At 38.6% G+C, this 19,602-nt stretch overlaps 2 protein-coding genes across 2 annotated transcripts; both read right to left on the bottom strand.

Annotated features, from left to right (window-relative positions):
- Nucleotides 1-652: 652 nt before the first annotated feature.
- Nucleotides 653-10,263, bottom strand: LOC110055619 (mitotic spindle assembly checkpoint protein MAD2B-like). Its single transcript, XM_020762004.2, has 9 exons — nt 10,109-10,263; nt 9,634-9,752; nt 6,699-6,770; nt 6,462-6,500; nt 5,280-5,347; nt 4,029-4,123; nt 3,754-3,827; nt 2,308-2,397; nt 653-2,143 (listed from the first exon to the last, which is right to left on the bottom strand). The coding sequence occupies exons 1-9, from the start codon at nt 10,152-10,154 to the stop codon at nt 2,069-2,071; spliced, it is 678 nt and encodes a 225-aa protein (XP_020617663.1). The 5' UTR covers nt 10,155-10,263; the 3' UTR covers nt 653-2,068.
- A 1,089-nt stretch (nt 10,264-11,352) lies between these two features.
- LOC110055618 (melanopsin-A-like) lies at nt 11,353-12,340 on the bottom strand. Its single transcript, XM_020762003.2, has one exon. The coding sequence runs from the start codon at nt 12,313-12,315 to the stop codon at nt 11,353-11,355; it is 963 nt and encodes a 320-aa protein (XP_020617662.1). The 5' UTR covers nt 12,316-12,340.
- Between the last annotated feature and the right edge of the window lie 7,262 nt (nt 12,341-19,602).

Raw genomic sequence — 19,602 nt, 5'->3', positions numbered from 1 at the left:
TCTCGCTTACTGTGCGTAAAATATTTACAAGGAAAGCGCGCGAAGTTTAAAAGTTGTTGGCAAGGAGTAAAAGTAAATACAGCGGCTGAATTCCCCGGCCGGGGGCAGGTGTACTCCATATATATGCTAAATGGGTATGTGCCGCTGTGAAGGGAACGGTTTTCAGGCGGTTCAGTTTGGGATAGGGTACAGTAATCAAACAATTTTGGTCTAGAATAAGGTATAATTTACCGGAAAAGTGGCCAGTGTAAATATAATTTAGTCTAGAACAGGGTGTTTTACCCGGGGTTCTATAAAATAAATCGAAATTCGGAAGAGACTTTGGTAAGATATTTGTTAAGTTAGCATATGTTGTACTACGAAAGTCATAAAGGTTCTGCATGGAAATAGCTAGTCTGTGAGAGGGTAGGGATTTTTGTTGCCTAGTCTGGAACAGCGTTACAAAATCAAGCTGATCATGGTCTAGTATAGGGAAAGGGTTTCAATGTGTTGGCGGCAAACCCCTACCCAAAGATTTAAAGAGTACCAGCACCGATGCTGAAACTCAAGTTCTTTGTCTACTTCCTCTTGTACTCCCTTTCATCTCTATTGCGAAATGACGCAGTAGGATTATAATAAATGATAGCTTCTACGTCTGAGGATAATAAAAAACTCAGTGTGTAACAACAGCTTTTAAGCAGGATGTATACTTTCAAGCGGTACATTTTTTTAAGCAGTACTGTACATGAAAACTGAGTTGTGTATGAGGATGAATCCCCAGTGTGAAGCAATTTTTTTAAAAACAGGCTACGTAAACGGTATTTTCGCGCTGTACTGTTTAGTTTTCAGCAGAAAATGAGTTTACGTTGTATTTTTTTTTTTTTTTTTTTTTCATTTGAAAGTATATCATTGGTGGGAGTGGACATCAGTCAACTGATGAGTAATTCCGTGAGGTACTGATTATTATTATTATCATTTATAGTAAAATCTCTGTTTACAGTATCTGCCTCATAAGAATCAGCGATACAGTTTCTGATGGAGCTACAAAAACATTAGTTCTGAATATCGAAAGGGCACAGCACGATTAACTGTCCCATGGAATTTGAGCCCATGTATTAAATACTTTTTATGCGACGCGGGTTCAAAAACGCAAAATTGTACAAAGAATTAGCGCTTTGGCCACCCAGAAATTTTGCACTTGTTGAAAGCCATTTTCTCCTCGAATATTACACCCAAAGAGCCAAAATTCCACCAATTACTAAGTTTTACCAGCTCGTTAAAATTTTGAAGTCAATTCGCGTCTAGCGTGATGCTTTCTCTGTGCGAAGTCGTGTGCTAATGAGGAAAAATGTAAACGACGACGTAAGCAAAGATTCGATAGGACCATACAGTGGTTATGACTTTTATGTCTGTGGATAAAACCCAAATGAGTGACTTCTCAAACGAGGGTTCTTAAGCAGTACTTCAATGTAGCATGCTGTTATATTACGCGGTAAAATGAAAGAGATTTTACCCTTTGGGATTCTGGATAAAACTCTAATTTGTGACCATTCAAATGAACGCTATTGTGCTCAGTTTGTTCGCCAATATTTTGCATAGCCAAACCAAGAATGTTTTGATCCATTTGAACTAAGCATTGGGTTGTTACTTAAGACTTAAAAAAAACGAGGATTTTACGTACATGTAACTTCCGACATCAACTTAACAAAGCGATGTAGAAAATCTTTCATAATTTGCTCCTTTTTTCGACTCAGCGATTTCAAAAAATATGAAAAAAGAACACGCTAAACAAATATTGGCTCAACAACTCGCCTAGTTCCTGTACGGCTTTCTCCCAGGCCTTCACAGTAAATTGTTTTCGGTGGTGTATCCGAGACGAATGGCCCGGACCACGCTTTTCGCCTTGGACTAAGTGACCCGAAACGATTGAACGAGACGAAATATGAAGTCCTAAAAACCAGCCAACGCAATACCTTCACCGTCTTTTTCTTGGTACTGTACACAAAGCCTCATCATACTGTTTAACCATGACTGTTTTATCTTCCCTTCATTATATTATACTTAGGCTTCCTCAACACTGTCTAAACAGCTAACACTGCTGGCTTTCCACTGTTTCCCTACTTTTCTCCATCTTGTTAGCACATTCTTCGACAAACAGCTGCATCTAAGAAAACATAAAATCGAGTCAGGAGTTTGGTCAAGGCCCATTTACGAAAAAAGAGCCCTGAAACATCAGACTAAGAGAATGGGAGACATGAAACCGGAACCCTGGTCACCCTTTCCGCATCTGGCAGTACAGTAGAAATAGAAAAGTGAATACTGTATTACCTTTAGAATACCGGCAGTGGTTGACTTAAGAGGTATCATAATGGATTCCTTTAAAGTAGTTCCTTCATCTGCTTGAACCCAAGGAAACTCCTATAACAGCAACAAAGGTGCTACTAGCTTGATAGAATTATAATTCATGTGTATATGGCCCAGAAAGAGAGGGGGGGGGGGGGAACTCCCTCATGAAAGTTCGGAGATGCTCGTCGGAAAATTTGAACTAAACCCATAAACGAAGACCAATCTGGGTGTGACTCGAGTTTTATTTGACCGCTAAAAGATACCACTTAAAACAGAACAGGCTCCATCATCGGCCACTGTTCGGGAAAGGAGCCCGCGCTTGCAGACGGGGCTCCAGAGACCGACTGAAATCGAACCTAAAAACGGAAATAAGAGCGTTTTTTACTGTAATTTCTGTAAGTGCACCCTTAAAGATACTTTGAAAGCTAAAACTAGTAGCGTTTCGTCATGAACACCCTTAATGAGACCAAAAACCATGATTTATACCCTTAAACGAGACGACGAGCATCCCCGAACTTTTAATAGGGGAGTTCCCCCCCCCCCCGGTATATAGCTTTTCTTCCACAGTTATTACCAACGCATAAAGTACATCTTAATCTTTTCTATTATTATTATTTCAAGTATCCTCATTGGTAGAAGGATTTTTCCTTCTGTTAGTTTTATCTCACACAGGAAAAAAGTTATGCATTCAAGATTTCATTTGCTAATTGTAAAGTTTAGCGTGGGGGCAGCGTGGCCGAGTGGTTAGGGCGCCGGACTTGAAATCCGGAGGTTGCGGGTTCCGCTCTGACCACTAAGCTGGAGTGGTTTCTCGAAAAACCTTAGCTCAACTCGTCGGTCATGCTTGTACATAGCCAACTGGTCTGCCTCCCTCCAGTTGGGATATTTAAGTCTGTAATGTCTATTTTGAAATATTTCTTCTCTCAGTATTTAAAGTGACATGCCTGTGAACTAGCTAGTTAGTAAGCGCATCGACCACTTTAAACATCCAACAACAACATTTTTACGTGTACATGTACGTAGTGGTCTCTGCGTTAGGAAGGGGTCAGACGGCATTCTCCACATCGACCAGTAAACGTCACAACGAGAAAGAAGGAATGATTTTTTTTCTCCTCGTAATTGTTATCAACTGCTAACACAAGCAACGTCACATAGAACAGATTGATCTAATTTTATACTACTTTAAATCTTGATTGTGAAACAGGCTCAAGATTCTCACAGATTCCCTTGCCTTCGTCCTCTTTAAAAGGGGACGATACTTTCAGTAGCGTCTCTAAATCCCCTGGAACGTTTCTGATTCTGTTTGTTGTGGTGGTGGTTGTAGTTGCTGTTTATGCTGTTGTTGTTGTTGTTGTAGTTGTTGTTGATGATTTTTAGGCATGTTGTTAATTCACAGGTAGAGTGTTGCAATCAAAGTTCTCAACACACCTGAACCTTGCGGTCCTCCTGAAGTTTTAAGAACGACGATTCTTTAGTATATACAAGAATGGAGAACGTACATCCTGTCAAAAAATAAGCAATGCAAGATGTTCAGATAACAGCACCCCTGTTGTTTATCTCTACAAAGCTTGAAATAAACGTACATTGTCCATCAGCATGACTGTTATTCCGGCCTTGTGGAACTCTTGATATATTAGTTAACAGGGAAAATTGTCCCACAGTAAAATGTATATTTAAAGAAATCTGATAGGGCTTGTATTTACCTGGAGGAATTGGTTCTAACAAGGCATCACAGGCATTAATCTTGAGCAAGAATCCTCTAAGGGTTTTCTCTGTGTGTAACAAAAAATTGTCTTCACTAAAGCAAAGAAAAGAAAATTGTACCCAACCATTAGAAGATAATTCCACTATATATAACATATTTATTACTTCACAAAGGCCTTATTAAGACCTCGCAACATTCTAGACTTGATCGAGATTCTTTTGTATTGTACCGCTCAAAAGCAAGTTACCACCCTCTCGCGAGACGCGATTCTCGTCTCGCGAGACGAGACTATCATCTCTCGAGACAAGACTATCGTCTCTCGAGACAAGACTATCGTCTCTCGAGACGAGTCTCTCGTCTCGCAAGGTAAGACTCTTGTCTCTCGAGACGAGAGTCTCGTCTCGCGAGAAATGAGACTTATTTATTTACTTTTGAGTGGTACTGTACAACAAGAAAATAATTTTTACACTTCCACAAAAGTCATCTAGTAATGCAGTTGGACCCCACTAATTCAAACTCGGTTATTTTGAATTCCCTGTTATTTCAAACTCAAAACCATTTCCCTTCGAATTGCCCTTCAGTCATTTACTATCGGGTATTTCAAACCCCTGCAATTTTCCAACTATTTTTTGTTTCCCCTGAAAGTTCGAAATATTGGGGTTCAACTGCACATGTTTACACACTTAGAAAATCGGTGTTAAAGAAGAGGTTCACTAGTGACAACAAGACTAGCGAGGTCTATTTTGAATAAGACTGCTGTAAACATTGACATACATTTTTCCACAGAGTGTAATTTGTTAAAAAAAAAAAAAAAAACTACATGTACAATACATGCCGATGTGAATGAGTAGTTAGGAAGCTGGAAATATTGAAATCTAAAGGTCAGGGCTGTTACCCGTAAATATACAATAGCCCCCATTTGGCATGAAAAAATGTTCAGCCATTTGTCCCCAGACATCATCTGTTCCGAGAAGCGAACAGTTTTCTGAGAGGGTAGCTCAAGGAAAAACCGTGAGCTTTGAGGAATTGATAACGTCCAAGAACTATCAAGACTAATTACCTTACAATCACCTGTCTAAGTAAGTTCTTGAAATAATTTCTAACAATAACTATTGTTTTACTGGCATTTAAAAGCATTTAAATTTGCTCAATGAGAGGGGAAGGCTCACTTGCATGACTTTAAATTACAGGATTACAAGTACAACTTAATGCAGGTATCCTAAACAATTTCTGGCATGCCATCCCTAACCTTCCTGTTGCTGACAATTCTTCTGGGTTACCAATCTCAAAAACAAATCTCTCAATAGGAATAAATTTCTGAGAGAGAAAAAAAATAACATCACACTTATAGTATTCCCTATCAAGGGCTACAGAATAATCTACCTTTTTCAATACTGTAAAAAAATATCATTTTATTCCCTAAGTACATTTCTGTGGACATCAAGACTACATGTATGTGTTTACACAATGTTCTCGGCCACTACTTGAGGCCAGACTGCTCAAGATGGAGTCCAACTAATGTGCTGACCTTTAGGCCACAACACCTACCAAGGTAAATTATTACAATAATAGTGGAGCTCCATCAGCCCAAAGGGCCACCAAGTGGAGCACCATAACTATAGGAACCAAACCACATACATAGAAATAGAAAACCATGTAAAACTTTTGTTTTGTTTTGTTTTGTTTTGTTTTGTGTTGTGTTGTGTTGTGTTGTGTTGTGTTGTGTTGTGTTGTGTTGTGTTGTGTTGTGTTGTGTTGTGTTGTGTTGTGTTGTGTTGTGTTGTGTTGTGTTGTGTTGTGTTGTGTTGTGTTGTGTTGTGTTGTGTTGTGTTTTGTTTTTGTTTTGTTTTGTTTTGTTTTGTTTTTTTTTCTGGTAAACATGGCTAGTGGCAACATGACGTTGCACAAAGTTTATGGTGGCCATACTCTAGCCAATAAGTCGACCAAGGCACACAGCCATGGTTTACAGAGTACATCTTTGATATTGGACATCCATATTACAGTCAATTGACACTTGTCAAAACCAGGTATCTGCTGACCGATATCACATGGCCATAACACAGGTTCAGGTTTAGACCTCTTCAAGGTCACATGTTTTTTTTTTTTTTTTTGAAGTTGATTGCTGAAAAGGATCTTTTTTCGATTGAGGTGCAGGCACAAACCAGGTTATTAATTCACTGTAGGAGCTCCAATTTTAAGCTTGGCTAAATCTATATATTAATTATTACAATAAAGTGGGTAATTATGTGGGGTCCAATACAAAGGAAAAAACATTTCAGGCATATTGTAACTTATGCTACACACTTATGGTTTTCAAAGTGACAAACTACCCAAAAATTCTTACTTTTCACAATAAAATAGTTACAAATTTTGCACCCCTGAAGATCAAATCACACACTGGTATACAGTATATGTGTTAAAATTGACTCACTTTATTGGAAACCACCAGGACTACTCTCTGAACTTCACCCTATAAGATTACAATAAAATTTGGAAGAGTATCTAATTAGTACTTCTCATAATATGCATCCATGTACATGTTTGCAGTTTTACAGGGGTAGGTAGTGCAATTTACTAGTTCAAATAACTTTGCGACAAATAAGTACATGTACATGCACACTTGTTCTGAGGTAAAATAAAACTTATCACTATCTAGTATTACAAGCACCTTTTCTAGTAAGGGTTTGGCTGTCTGAAGTACATCTAAGATATACTGGTTGAGATCTGGGTGACAACACATCTATAAAAGTAAAAGAGTTACCAGTAGTTAATAATGGACAAACAAAAACATTCACCCTGATGGAAATGCAGGGTGCAGCATTATTTACAAAGTATCTTCAGTCTTGTAGTAGGTAGAGTGTTGTAGTAGTATCAACTGGTGAACAAAGTTACCAGCCCATAGGCTTTTGACTCAGGTTGTGTTATTTGGATGATCTTACTGTGTATCACATTGGCACTGACTCTGACAATGACATCAAGCACAAATAATAAAACTGTATGGTGGTAAATGATGAATTATGTTAAAAAATTAATTTGAAGCTTGGTAGTGAAGTAATTTAGTAAGATGTCATATTTACATGTAGCATGCAACAAGAAAAAAAAAATCCAAACCCATCACCTCCCAAACAATGGACAGATGCCATATCCACTGAACTGCAAGGGTTTCATTAACGGCTGAGCAACAGGTAAATTGGTAACCAGTCATTTTGCTTGATAGCCAGTTTGCACATTGTCAGTTTGCCAGGACTGTAAGTCTGTTCTCCTGGACTAAAAGTTCAAAGAAGGATGTGTTTAATTCTTTCTTTTAACCAAATGAGCGAAAAAGTCAACACTGTGGGTGTTATGAAACCAAACTTCACAAAACATGTTTATTTCTCATTTAACCATGGAGCTAACAGTCTGAGCAAACAAACTTACGGTCTGGGTGAACTGGCTTTCGGGGGGAAACGAACGCAATTCGGCAAACTGAGATGCTGACTGTCTTGTGTGAGGATGGTTTCGCTGCCTGGTTTGACCATCTAGAGAAAAGCTTTTCTTATTAAGAATAAGATGTTCAGTTCAAAATGTTTGGTCTATCTGTGAAAACCAGTTACCCTTTTGCTGAAAACGTTAATGAAATCCCTGGAGCTAGAGACACTCATGGTCATTTATTTGGTTTATACTGACACATGTCCTATATATGCTGCTAGATTACAAAACTTATATCAAAATTGTTTTGCACAATGATAAATAAGGAAAGAGAACAAAATGCTCAGCTTGTTGGTGAAACGAGAAAGAAGGACAAATAATTTTATTTTTATCATGTTGGAAGCCTGGAATAAATAATACAGGGGAACCCTCTTAATCCGGTCACCAACAGGCTACAAAAATCAGGCCTTATAAAGGGAGCGGCCATTAATAAAGGGATTCTTTAAATAGGAAAATGACTGACTGAGGTTTTGCTGGGGCTAGAATATAGTGGCTGTAATAAGGAGATGGCTGTATTAACGGGGTGGCTGTAAGGCAGGGTTCCACTGTATAAGCAAGATTTGAACCCATAACCTTGGAAACACAAGTCCTGAAAGTGCTTAATCTAATAATTAATTAATTAATTAATTAATTACTGGACTAAGAGAGGCCATCTACCACTTTTGAATGAACACACATCCAGCATACTGCTTAGATTAGCTACAGTATATCAAGATTTTGCATGTTATGAATGAAGACAGGTGGTAAGAAAAGTGACGCTTTAAGAGATCAAATCAGAAGGAAATCAAATAACAGAAATTTAACCATTTAGTTAGTTTGGATTTTGGATTTAAGCAGGATCACAAAAAAAGGAATTGAGCCTTAAATAGGGCAGAAAAGATATCAGATATTTGTTTCTTCAACAGGGTCAGGGTTTGAGAAACTCAGTCACACCTTTCCTTGAGCATGCATGTCTGCTGTAATCCGATCTGTAAACTTTCATGTATTTTTTTTTTTTTTTTTTTTTGTAGTTTTATAATTTTCTGGTTTCACTGTGCAAGTTCGCACATATATATATGTTATTTGCTGGCTGGGAGGTCTGTATAGTGAAAAACTGTGACTGAGGGCTTGAAAATGCTGCCCGAGGCCACAGGCCAAGGGCAGCATTTTCAAGCCCAAAGGTCACAGTTTTTCACTATACGGACTGACCCTAAGCCGGCAAATAACATGTTTATTTTTTTTCCTGCAGTAAATTGGTTTTACAGATTACAAATGGGTTTGTTTACAAAGCTCTTGTCATTGAATCAGCTTGCGCGCCGTCTACTAACGATTTGTAAAACATTTTGGCAACGAGCGAGTGACTCAGATAGTAGACAAAGAAAGATGTATTGAAGAACAGATTTTTTGCGAACTACTTTATGTTAGTTGCATTTATTTCACCAGTTACGTTCTTTAAATTTGTTTTTGCGGTGTGAAATTTTGTGCGAAGTTTGAAGTTTTACTACAAAAACAATTTCTGTCTGTTGTTGCTTTTAAAACACTTGATATCAGACTTTTCTACCATAAATTGAATAACAGAAAGCAAAGAAATTCCTGAAGTGTATTCCACAGAAATTCTCCTAAATACAGCAACGATCAGAGAGGTAAACTCGACTGAAATTGACTCAAATTTTACAGCGAGAGAAACACAGGATTACGTTCCATTACAGTGCCAAGCTACAAACCAAGCAAAATCTCACAACTTTAAAACACTCAATTGAATTTACTTACAGTGACTTTCCTTGCCATTTTAAAGTGAACAGAGATAAAGTGACATTGACTAATCATCGATGGATGTGTAAAAAAAGGCAAAAGATTGAGGATTGCCGCTAACTTTTAGGAACGAAATTTAGGCAGCGGGGAAAAAAATCCGGCCCATGGGCCGTATCATAAAAAGCTGGACCAGTCACATGTGTATGATTGGCCAATCAAATTCAAGAATTTAGGATTCTGGCCCGCTCAGATGCTTGAGAAAAAAATGAAGAGTGCAACATTTCAAAATGATAACTTGAACTTTCAGGACCATTAAAATCCTGAAATAGATTAATGATCGTCGTGACATCATAACTGTTGATAACGATGTTTTGGTTTTAAAAACTTTCTAAGCTTACATATACCTGCACTGGGACATTATACTTTTTTCTTCTCTCAAACACCACAGGAGGATACACTTCCCTCACATATAAAATAAGGTGAAATGCTACTTCTAAGAACTCACACAGCACACCACCTGAAACTGTCAAAAACAGAAATCAAAAAAGCACTGAGCTAAGCGTTTCTAAGCTAAAACTAAGTTTAACTAAGCTTGACGTTTAATAAAATTCCTGGGGTGGGTGCTGTTAAGGTTATTCCAACAATTAAATTTACCTTTGAGTATCAATTCTCTAATTTCTGGCTTCTTTAGCTCAGCATTGCTTCACAACTGTAACACTTTAAGCACATTTTTTGTCGACGAGGTTTCAACACTGTGATTCTACAAGTACAGGTTCTACCAGTGCCGGTGAACATGGAAGTCAACTTTTCACAATCAAGACATGCGATCATTTCAATACATTCATCTCATTTTCTTAACAGCAAAGGAGTCATACTAACCAGCTAACAAGTCAACAGTCTGCTTGTCACCTTCTGCTCTTTGCATCTCCGTCAGAAGGACGCAAATTGTTTCAAAACAGTCGTGTACGAACCGCCATGTTTCCTCTCTTAGTCGAGAGTAGAAACTTGTACCCAGATCGTTCACGTCAATGTTCAGTTCGCGCCTTCTCGCGCCTTCGGCTTCGGTGTAAGAGAACCGGGGGGCGGGAACAAAGGCGGGAACCTGGGAGTAGAGGGGGCGGGAACTTTACGGGAAACGGAGAGATGTCAAAAAGCGGTATTCTCGACATCCTGCAATACAGTTGTAATTTAGCAACTGCGAACGCTGATCATGCGAGCGCCCTCTTGGAATTAAATCTCGGCAGAGGCTTGGGGAGAGACGAAAATTAATAGCGTGTAACGGAGTAGGAGAGAGGTTGAATAACGAGTGAGGGGGAGGGGGTGAGAAAGTTTCCTTTCAGATGAGAACATCCTAAGGTTACCTTGATTTTGCAGAGACAGTGTTTTATTATTACGATAAATTATGATATAATTCTACCAAGAGACATCGTTTCCTAATCCTACTCATAATAAGAGTAACAGTGGGACCTTTTTGGCAAACGTAACAGTATTTTGCTTAACTCTTGTCTACAGAAGCTTTATCAATATCATTGTAGTAAGCGTTGAACCCTTCAGATATTCGTAGAGTTATTAGTACTTCTAGATTTCTAAATATCAGATTGTAGATATTCTTATTCAACAAATTGCATTTTTGCAATCACCAAAGTCATTCTGCATGACATGTCGCTTGAAAAGATCGTGGAGAAATCTCCATTAATTGACATGGACCCATGGCGAAGCTTAGCAAATTTGCTGTTGTTCTTCTTCCTTTTCATAAATGCAATAGAATGTAAATGGTGTTAAAACTTCTTAGGAGAGCACATCTAGCTTTTGAATCAGCAACCATCTACCATTCCGAATGTGAAAGAATTTTCTTTCGGTCTCATTGGTACGGTGTAAACCCTCATCAAAAGCAAGTGCTGAGTCGTAAGCGATGTCTATGGCGAACCCCTTTGCGACACATTTGCACTCTGTTTCTTCCCTTCTGTTTTACGCTGGTGATCACCCACTCCAACCGGGCACTGAATTCAACTTTTTGTCATCAATCCCAGTTTGAAAAAGGGGACCTTAAAGCCGATTTAAAATCTTGGATCTATGTTTACGCAGAATTCACGACATGCGGTAAATAAGGCAATGGGGTCTTTTCATAGGACTAAACCTCCCGATTGCGAAGGTAAAGTAAATGGTCTCACCAAACGATTTGGCCTGGTTATGGGGACCGCAAGGACCAAACGTCGCCGAAACTTGCGGGAAAAAATAGCATAGAGAATTGGGTTGAGGAAAAACGAGGTTTTAGCAAACACGCTAGACGCGCTGAGCGCAATAGGATTTACCTTTCTTTCTAAAACAATAAGGAAAGAAACGACGGCATAGGGAGACCACGAGACCACAAATGCGACTATGATTGTTAAATAGTACATTGCGGATTTGCGATGCTTCTTCAGAAGAGCTTGTGTCATCGACATTGCTATACGACCCAACTGTGAAGTGATCTGAACGATGCCTTTGGAAATGTTATGGATCTTGTAGTAGCAAAATGTAATCACAGTGATTGGTAATAAATAGCAAGCGAAAAACACAACCACAAAATATGCCTTATCGCCTGCTAGAGAAGACTGCCATTGAAGTGAGCAGGTAGCGTTGGTTCCCTCCAGTCCATATCTTGACCAGCCTAACAAAGGAGCAGCGCTGAAGACCAGTGAGTAGATCCAAGAGCCCAAGATTATCAACATTATCTGTCTCTTGTCGAAATAGGAATCCCTGTAAAGAGATCTCGTTATATTCAAATACTTTCCTGCCGAAATGGTAGCCATTTGAGTGATGGAGACGAGAGCGAATAGAAATATCATGAAGGCGTGTGCCTTGCATCCAGTCGTACCAAACGGCCATTCCTTGTTGAAGTGCCGTGCGATCGAAAATGGAACAGCTATGGAGCAAGACAGGAAATCACTCACCGCAATACTGAGAATGAAATAACTGGGTGCTGAGAGGTGATTGAAGTTCTTATAAATTGTAAAAATGACTAAACCATTGAACACGATCCCCAAGAAACACACCACGAACTCGATTCCCATGAAGATCGTGTTCCACTTGCTAATGGAATCCATGTCTGACGAGCTTGACCGAGTGTTATCCACGATGTGTTATTGATAAATCTGCTGCGTTCTTGGCCACTCTCGATTCCAAATGGATGCCTTTTATGCTTTTAGGTTTTTATGTTGTTGTGAGTTTTATATTTGTAAAAACAAGAAGACGAGAGGTATTGAGCGATCGTATGATGTTCCTGACCACTTTCTTGCCTATATTCCCTTTTACTAGAGATTGTCCATTAAGAGCCTTTTAAACATCAGCAGGAACTTATTTGCATGTGTCGTTCCATTAAAATCTCATCACCCAATGAATTTTCAAATTGTTTAATTAATTAAATTAAACCGGTTAAATCTTATTTTATGCAAGATTCCCTCTCGCGTCACGGCCTACCGCGATACCCACGCGATTTTTTTAGTTTTCAGACAGGGTCTCATTACACGTGCACTTGAGCAGCGTTTAGCTGTTTACACGTGATGTTTTAGCTTTAGCCTTAGTTTCATTTACGGTTAATACTTTAATAAGTAACAGAGCTGGAAAAAAGCGGCAACTAGTTTATTTGCTTTTTAAAGGGCTGGTAGTCGAAATAAAATCTGTTGAAAAAAGAACAAAAATAATGCTACATTATTACGTAAACAATTTAAATAGTATTGTTCATTTATAGCTGACGTTCCTGCTGCCACACTTAACCAAGGAGCTCCCCTCTGCTTTTATATTTCAACCATGAGTTCGTGAAAATAAGGAAATGCAATCGAACAACAGTAGCTTCACAGTTTCATTTTTTCTTAAATTACAAAAAAAAATATCATTAGAAATAAAAATGCTTAAGATTTTAAGGCTCTCCTCTTTGTGACTTTTAATGTTTACAATCCATCACAGCTTGATGCTTTGTTGGGGATTTGAAACTGATATCAAGTCCAAAAATAGTGCCATTTTTCTATGTAAAAAGCACAGATTCATTTTTATTATAACATAATTACTCTTTTCCCGAGAAGAAGCGGAAGTATCATAAGCGACGACGACACGTGTTCTACTGCAACGGAAGCACTGAGTACACGTGAGATTCTTCTTTATGTACGGGTGCCAAAAAAAAAGTGAAATCCAAAATTCCCTTTACACGAAAATGATGCCAAACGACAGTTTCGATTTTGTGTCTGGTGGTAAAGCATTTCCCATACGTTTTTGTTTTCTAGCTTAATTGGCTCCACATGAATATACTTTTCTACTATTTTCTTCAAAGACTGGTGCTCAGAAAATCAACAAGTGCAACTGCTACTAATCTGTAAGTGCGCCTCCTCAGAATCACATTCAGAAAGATCAAAGAAATAACATCTTTTTTTGAAATATAGTTGCAACTGCTTACCTCAACTTTGCCGTTGCTCGAGGAAAGTTTCACTGAAGGACTGAACGGATTCCAAGCTCAAACTTCAAGAATTGCAAAGCGAGACAGTACCGGCCTTTTAAGGCTAATTTTGGCAGCTACACCCCCGTCTACATTGACAACGAAGATCGATCTACAGAAAATGAAACACCTTTTTCCCCGTGAATTTCCACCGTTAGGTATCTCGATCTATGTCGGCAAATGGCTGCTTCACAGTTTCAGGATTGATGACCTTGCTATCTGCAAAGCGCAACGGAAGGACAGCGTGGTTAAACGGAACGACAATTGCTGTTCGGTCAAACTGCGCGTTGTTACATCATAAACGTTTGCAATAATTTTCCCACACAAACAGCCGGTTACAGTGCGTGCCAACTTTCTAGGAAGAACGACTTGATTCATGCAATAGGGAATGATGTTGATGGATGATGAAACTTTATTGAGTGTCCCAACCCATGCATACTAACGTGGGTACACCAATTGACATTTTTCTAACTTCTTCAGTGCCACTGGCACAAGAGGAGAGATGTTACTTGCCTCTTCAATTCGGACTATTAAACGTGTACTTACGTAACACTAACGTAAGTGAAACTAAATTGTACGTGCAAGCAGTGTCAAATCATTCAACAATACGCCAAAAGGAATATGTCATCGTGTCCCAAACGCCAGGCAATTTGTTACGTAATGAGCTGCTTATGTACAAGCCAAGCCAAACCGAGTTCTGGAAGCTTCAATTTTGTATTGAATATTTTCCTTTCATTTGGTCATATATTTAAGCGGGCGTGTTATAGGATAAGGTGGGATAGTCAGTGAATGTCTGTTTTGTCTTTTTCAGCCACGCAGTCATAAAACGAATAGTTTAAGGTGATAATAAATTCTTGAAGCATTTTGAGAACTTTATTTACTCAAACTAAACGTGGGATTTCCGCGCTGGAGTTAGGTAACAACACGTAAGTTGAAACCGTTTTTGATTCATCGTGCAATATCAATTTATTGCAAGGTCTTTCCGTGTTTGCCCACACAGAGCACGTAACCCTTACAATTGTGCAATTACAGCTTTTTCCAAAATGTGTGCTCAATACCTACAGGAAAAAGAAATTTAGAAATGTGGGTTTTCGTTTGAATTTGAATTTGAATTTGATCGCGACAAAAACACTACTTAGAGTTGGGAATTCTTTGATTAAATTACATTATTTCAGTCTTCTATCTAACATTCAATTGGAGTAAGAAGCAAAGTAGGTCGCCGAAAACCAAAATCAAGTAGAGGCAGAGGAGTCTGAATCCCAAAAGACTGACCAAGTTATAAAACGAAACAGCTGAGCCAGCATAACCGAAAAGCAAAATGTAATTTAAGGCATAAGGTGAAAGCCTTATTGAATTCGAAATCTTTGGATAAATGGAAATTATACGAGGCAACTACATAGGAAGTTTGCAAAACTGGGCCACACTACAGATTTGTTTGTGGGGACGTTCATTACCGGATTGGGTAGAGGAAGTAAGATATATACACTTCAAAGCCATTTGCTAAACGATTTAAAAAGTTTGCTGAGACATGACCCAACTAAATTAGGCATTCTTTTAGAGCATTTACTGTATAAAATGGCGCCCACTCAACTGAGCGAAGTTTTTATCCCGCTCCCAGATTTTGTAGTGGTTATCCTAGCTTGACTTTAGTTACGTATTCACTCAAAGACATTTTGCAACACCGCATTAACGTCCGTTTACTCTTAAGGTTGCGTAATCAAGGGTTTATCAACCAAAAAAGCGTCAATCGTGGGTATTCGTGTCATGGTTATAAAACAGTGAACGCGTGGCTGGCATTGTTGTTAAGAAAATTGAGTACCTAATATGAGACGTTCACAAGACTTTGTCAGCGGGGCTGATTGTCTTTTTCAAGATACCTCGCCGCAAACAAAGATTTTCGGCATTTAGGGCAGTTGAGGTGAATGCCACCAGATGCACTCCCAAAGAAATTTCTCCACTGGAAAGCACTTGGAAGATGAAATAGATTGTTAGGTTCTTTCCAAATGTTAGTGGACACTGACTGACGCTAGACTGAGGCCTGCTGAGGGATGCCATCTGGCAACTCATGGGCGAGACAAGCTGCACGCCAAGAACAGTCCAAAGCTCACTGCATTGTCGCGCCATAGAGTACAAAGAAGATTGAGTCTGTTGGAGCGTTAGGTTGTTTGCAGGTAAAAAAAAAGTGGGTATATATTTAACAAATAAGCGAAGAAGTGTCGAGTTAGGTTCTAAACTGTTGTGCCCAGTCGGAGGGCAACTGAAAATCTTCAGTGATGGTTATTAACCGTAAAATTGCTAAAGCCTTGCTGTCGCTCGCGATGCTAGTATACGAGTAAACACAAGAGTCCATAAACTCAGCGAAAAACGCAGATGCAAGCAAAATCAAAGTGTTTTGATCCTTTAATTTGTTCGTGCGTGCGTTTCTCAGTGTTTTAATACATGGACTACTCTGCTTTCACTTATTATTTCATCACCTGTGAAAACCAGGATAAAAGATATATATATATATAGACGCAGCAAATTTGAGAAACCCAACATCTTCAGCATCTAAAATTATAACTTTAAAAATAAATGGAATTGTTGTTTTTTAATGCTCCGATGAGAAGCAAAAGCTCGAAACATCAACATACAATTTTCCCGTCACCTACGTTACTCGTATGCACGTCCTATAATGTGTACACGTGAGGTTGAGCGGAGATAAGCTGTTTACACGTGACTGTGGTTTCGTTGTTATGTATTCAGCATTAACTGCTTAGTGGTCTGTAATGAACGTGACCAGTTATTTATCAAACGAATGAGCGAGCTACGAATAAAAAATGAGTCATTCGAGAAATCTAACTTCTAGCTCACTTAAACAAAGAGTTCTCCTGCATTTAATAATTGAGAAGAATACCCTCGCGTTTTATAAGGAAAAAATAATTCCCCTGCCTCTTTTTTTTTTTTTTTTTTTTTTTTTCTGACTGAGAGCTTTGGCGCCTCTATACTTGTAGATATTACCTAAAGGTATTATCTTAATTTATCTTAATCTAACGTTTATCATTAAACTGAAGGCATATTTACCTAGCATCAGATGTTGCTTTAGCTTAGCCGCCATAAATTTTCTAAAGTATAAGAAGGACATGAACCATGTTCTATATCGAAATGATGGGTAGTACAATATTGGACTGCTGGTGCCTAATAATTGCTCCCCCAATTTAGCTTACCGTAAGAAGATTCCTCGCAGCTGTTTAGAAAATCGGTGAGTTACATCTCAGATCGCTGCAACTTCACTAATATGAGCCACACTGAACGCTGAACACTGTCCACAGAGACGGCAGTAAAGGCAATAAATTTGAATTTAAATCTAAGTTTGTTTCAAGTTCGGATTTCACGTTCCCATTCCATTTTGTTCTCCTTGGCAGCTCGGGAACTTCAAGAATTTAAATTTGCTATGCAAATGTTTTTATTAGGCTTTTTTTACATTATAAGCTAGGAATTTTAAATGTTGAAATTACATCAACCTCGGGTTTTGGTTTCAAATCCCATCTGAAACTCGGATTTTTTTTCCCGAGTCGATGTCATGTTTTATATTGTTACATTTTTACCAACCTGGAGCTGAAAGGGCCACCCTGCTCAAATAAAGTAGACTTTGACTTATGTATTTGTGTAACATGTATTTTTGTAAACAAAGCACACTTTTACAGCGAGGCGATACAAGGAGCTCGCGACAAACAGGTTAAAAACGCTCTTGAAAGTGTCAAATAGTATCTGGTTTACTAAACGTATCGGGCTCAGCCCTTCTTCAGTATTTGAAATGAGCGAGCCACGCCAAATTGAATTTTTTTCACAGTCTGTTGTTTTTGTTTGTCTCTTTTTGTGTCTTTTTTTTTTTTTGGCCGTGTTTCATTTTGAAAATTTGTATCCGAATACCATCCAAATATTTTCAGCGATTACAAGTTTGCACGACGTTACAAGCTTTATTCGCGGGCCAAGGAAAGTTCCCATGTATCAGAGTGAGCACTTGCGCTGTAAACCTTCTCAGCTCAGACATCAGAATCATATGCAGTTGAATTATTATGAAACGTACGTGTGCCGCGGAATGGTATAAGGTTTCGGTTACAATCTTTTCACCTTTCGTAATAATTCTGAATTACATCATAGCTATTAGAGAGGGATGCCTAACCCTGCAAACTTTAAAGGAACAAATATGTCAAGATTTATGTTGGAATTTAAGGTCCGCGATCGTGATTATCAACCGTGCTCGAGGGCTATACTGGGGAATATTTTCATAATGTCGTGGTATTACGGACCTCGCTGCGCCCGGCGATTATTGTAAAAAAAACAACAACAACAAAAAACAAAAAACAAAAAAAACAAAAACCGTGCTCGAGGACTGTACTGGGGAATATTGCCCTAATGTAATGGCAGTACGGACCTCACTGCGCTCGGTCGGTACAAACCGAACGAGGGCCAATATTTCCCAGTGCGGCTCGAGCAAGCTAGGTTAGTAAGTAGTTTCTCTTATTCTTCCGCCATTTCAGCTTGAGCAAAAGTAATAAACAAACTGCGGTGACAAACGTAACAAAACAACGCATGTTGTAAAAACCTTGATTGGAGAACTTAACGTTTCGTATGCTTCTACATACATCATCAGAAGTAGAAAACGGTTAGCTGGATTACAATAAACTTAAACGAGAAGACTAGTACCTAATAAGAAAAAGCGGTACCCAATAAGGAAAGAAATGACAATGAATCTAAATGGTAATATTCAGACTTAAAATCTGCTGAAAAAAACAAAACAAAACAAAACAAAACATATAAATGGCTAGTAGAGAAGAAGTTTCTCACTGCCAACATTCTCTTTAAGTGCTGTTTGCAAATCACGAATCAATAGTGTTTCTTTAATTTTACAATGTACATCAGATCGTCCGTAGCTAAAATGTCAAAGTGATCACATTTTATCCTGTGGCCTGTCAGGGTCATATTGTCTGCCACGGCAGAAGCGTGGTTAGTACTCCTCAGCGCTTTAAAATGCTCTGTTTCCATGTCATGCAACCGACGCTTTGTTTTTCCAATGTAACGGGCATTACAATCCCAACACCCAGCCTTGTACACAACCTTCGACATAAGGAACATAAGGGACATGGAGATATAAGGGATGTATTTTATTATATGACACTCCGGCCATGCTTGTTTATTGAATCTGCCGGCTTTCGAAAACAAAAAAATTACACAGCTTATGACTGTTTCCATAGAAACAGTCCGGATGGCAAAATCCCGACCAAGAAAGAACCAATCAGAAAGTTTGGATTTACCTCAAGATTACCTTGCCATAAAAATGAAATGTCTTATTTTGTCTTCATCTTTACAGACTGTAATTTGTATTGGTAATGCCGTTTATTGTGGAAATGCTTCATAAAGTTGTTGTTGTTGTTGTCTTCCTGCACTCTCACATTTTGATGGAATTACCTATAACCTTTCTATTGTTAAGAGCTGTTTTCAATTGAGTGTCGAAAGTAATTAATCAGGCAGTTACTTTGGTTTTGGTTTTAAGACATTCAATTGAACACTGCTCTAGTTGCCTGGACACTATCGTGTTTATACAGGTTTTGGGCACGGTTAAGGCCAAGAAAGCGAACAAAACTGACACGGAACAATGGTTTCTACCGCCGGGTTTTTAATTAGGTGTCGTAAAACCAAAACCAAACTAATTACTCACCAATTAGACTACTCAATCTCAAACCGTAGTAAAACCAAACTTGCCAAAATCAAAGTAATTGCTTGATTACTTTCGACACTCAACTGAAAACCGCTCTAATCCATAAATTTCATTTTTGCTTCGCAACGCTCAAAAAAGGGTGAGAAATATTTTAGAGTGTTTAAGTGGTGTAAAGACATTCGGTGAAAACCCGTTCATCAGTTGATT

Source organism: Orbicella faveolata, unplaced genomic scaffold, assembly GCF_042242905.1.
Source record: "Orbicella faveolata isolate gen_17 unplaced genomic scaffold, um_ofav_v1 contig_35, whole genome shotgun sequence".
Taxonomy (NCBI): Eukaryota; Metazoa; Cnidaria; class Anthozoa; order Scleractinia; family Merulinidae; genus Orbicella; species Orbicella faveolata.
This window is presented reverse-complemented; position numbering and strand designations above follow the sequence as displayed.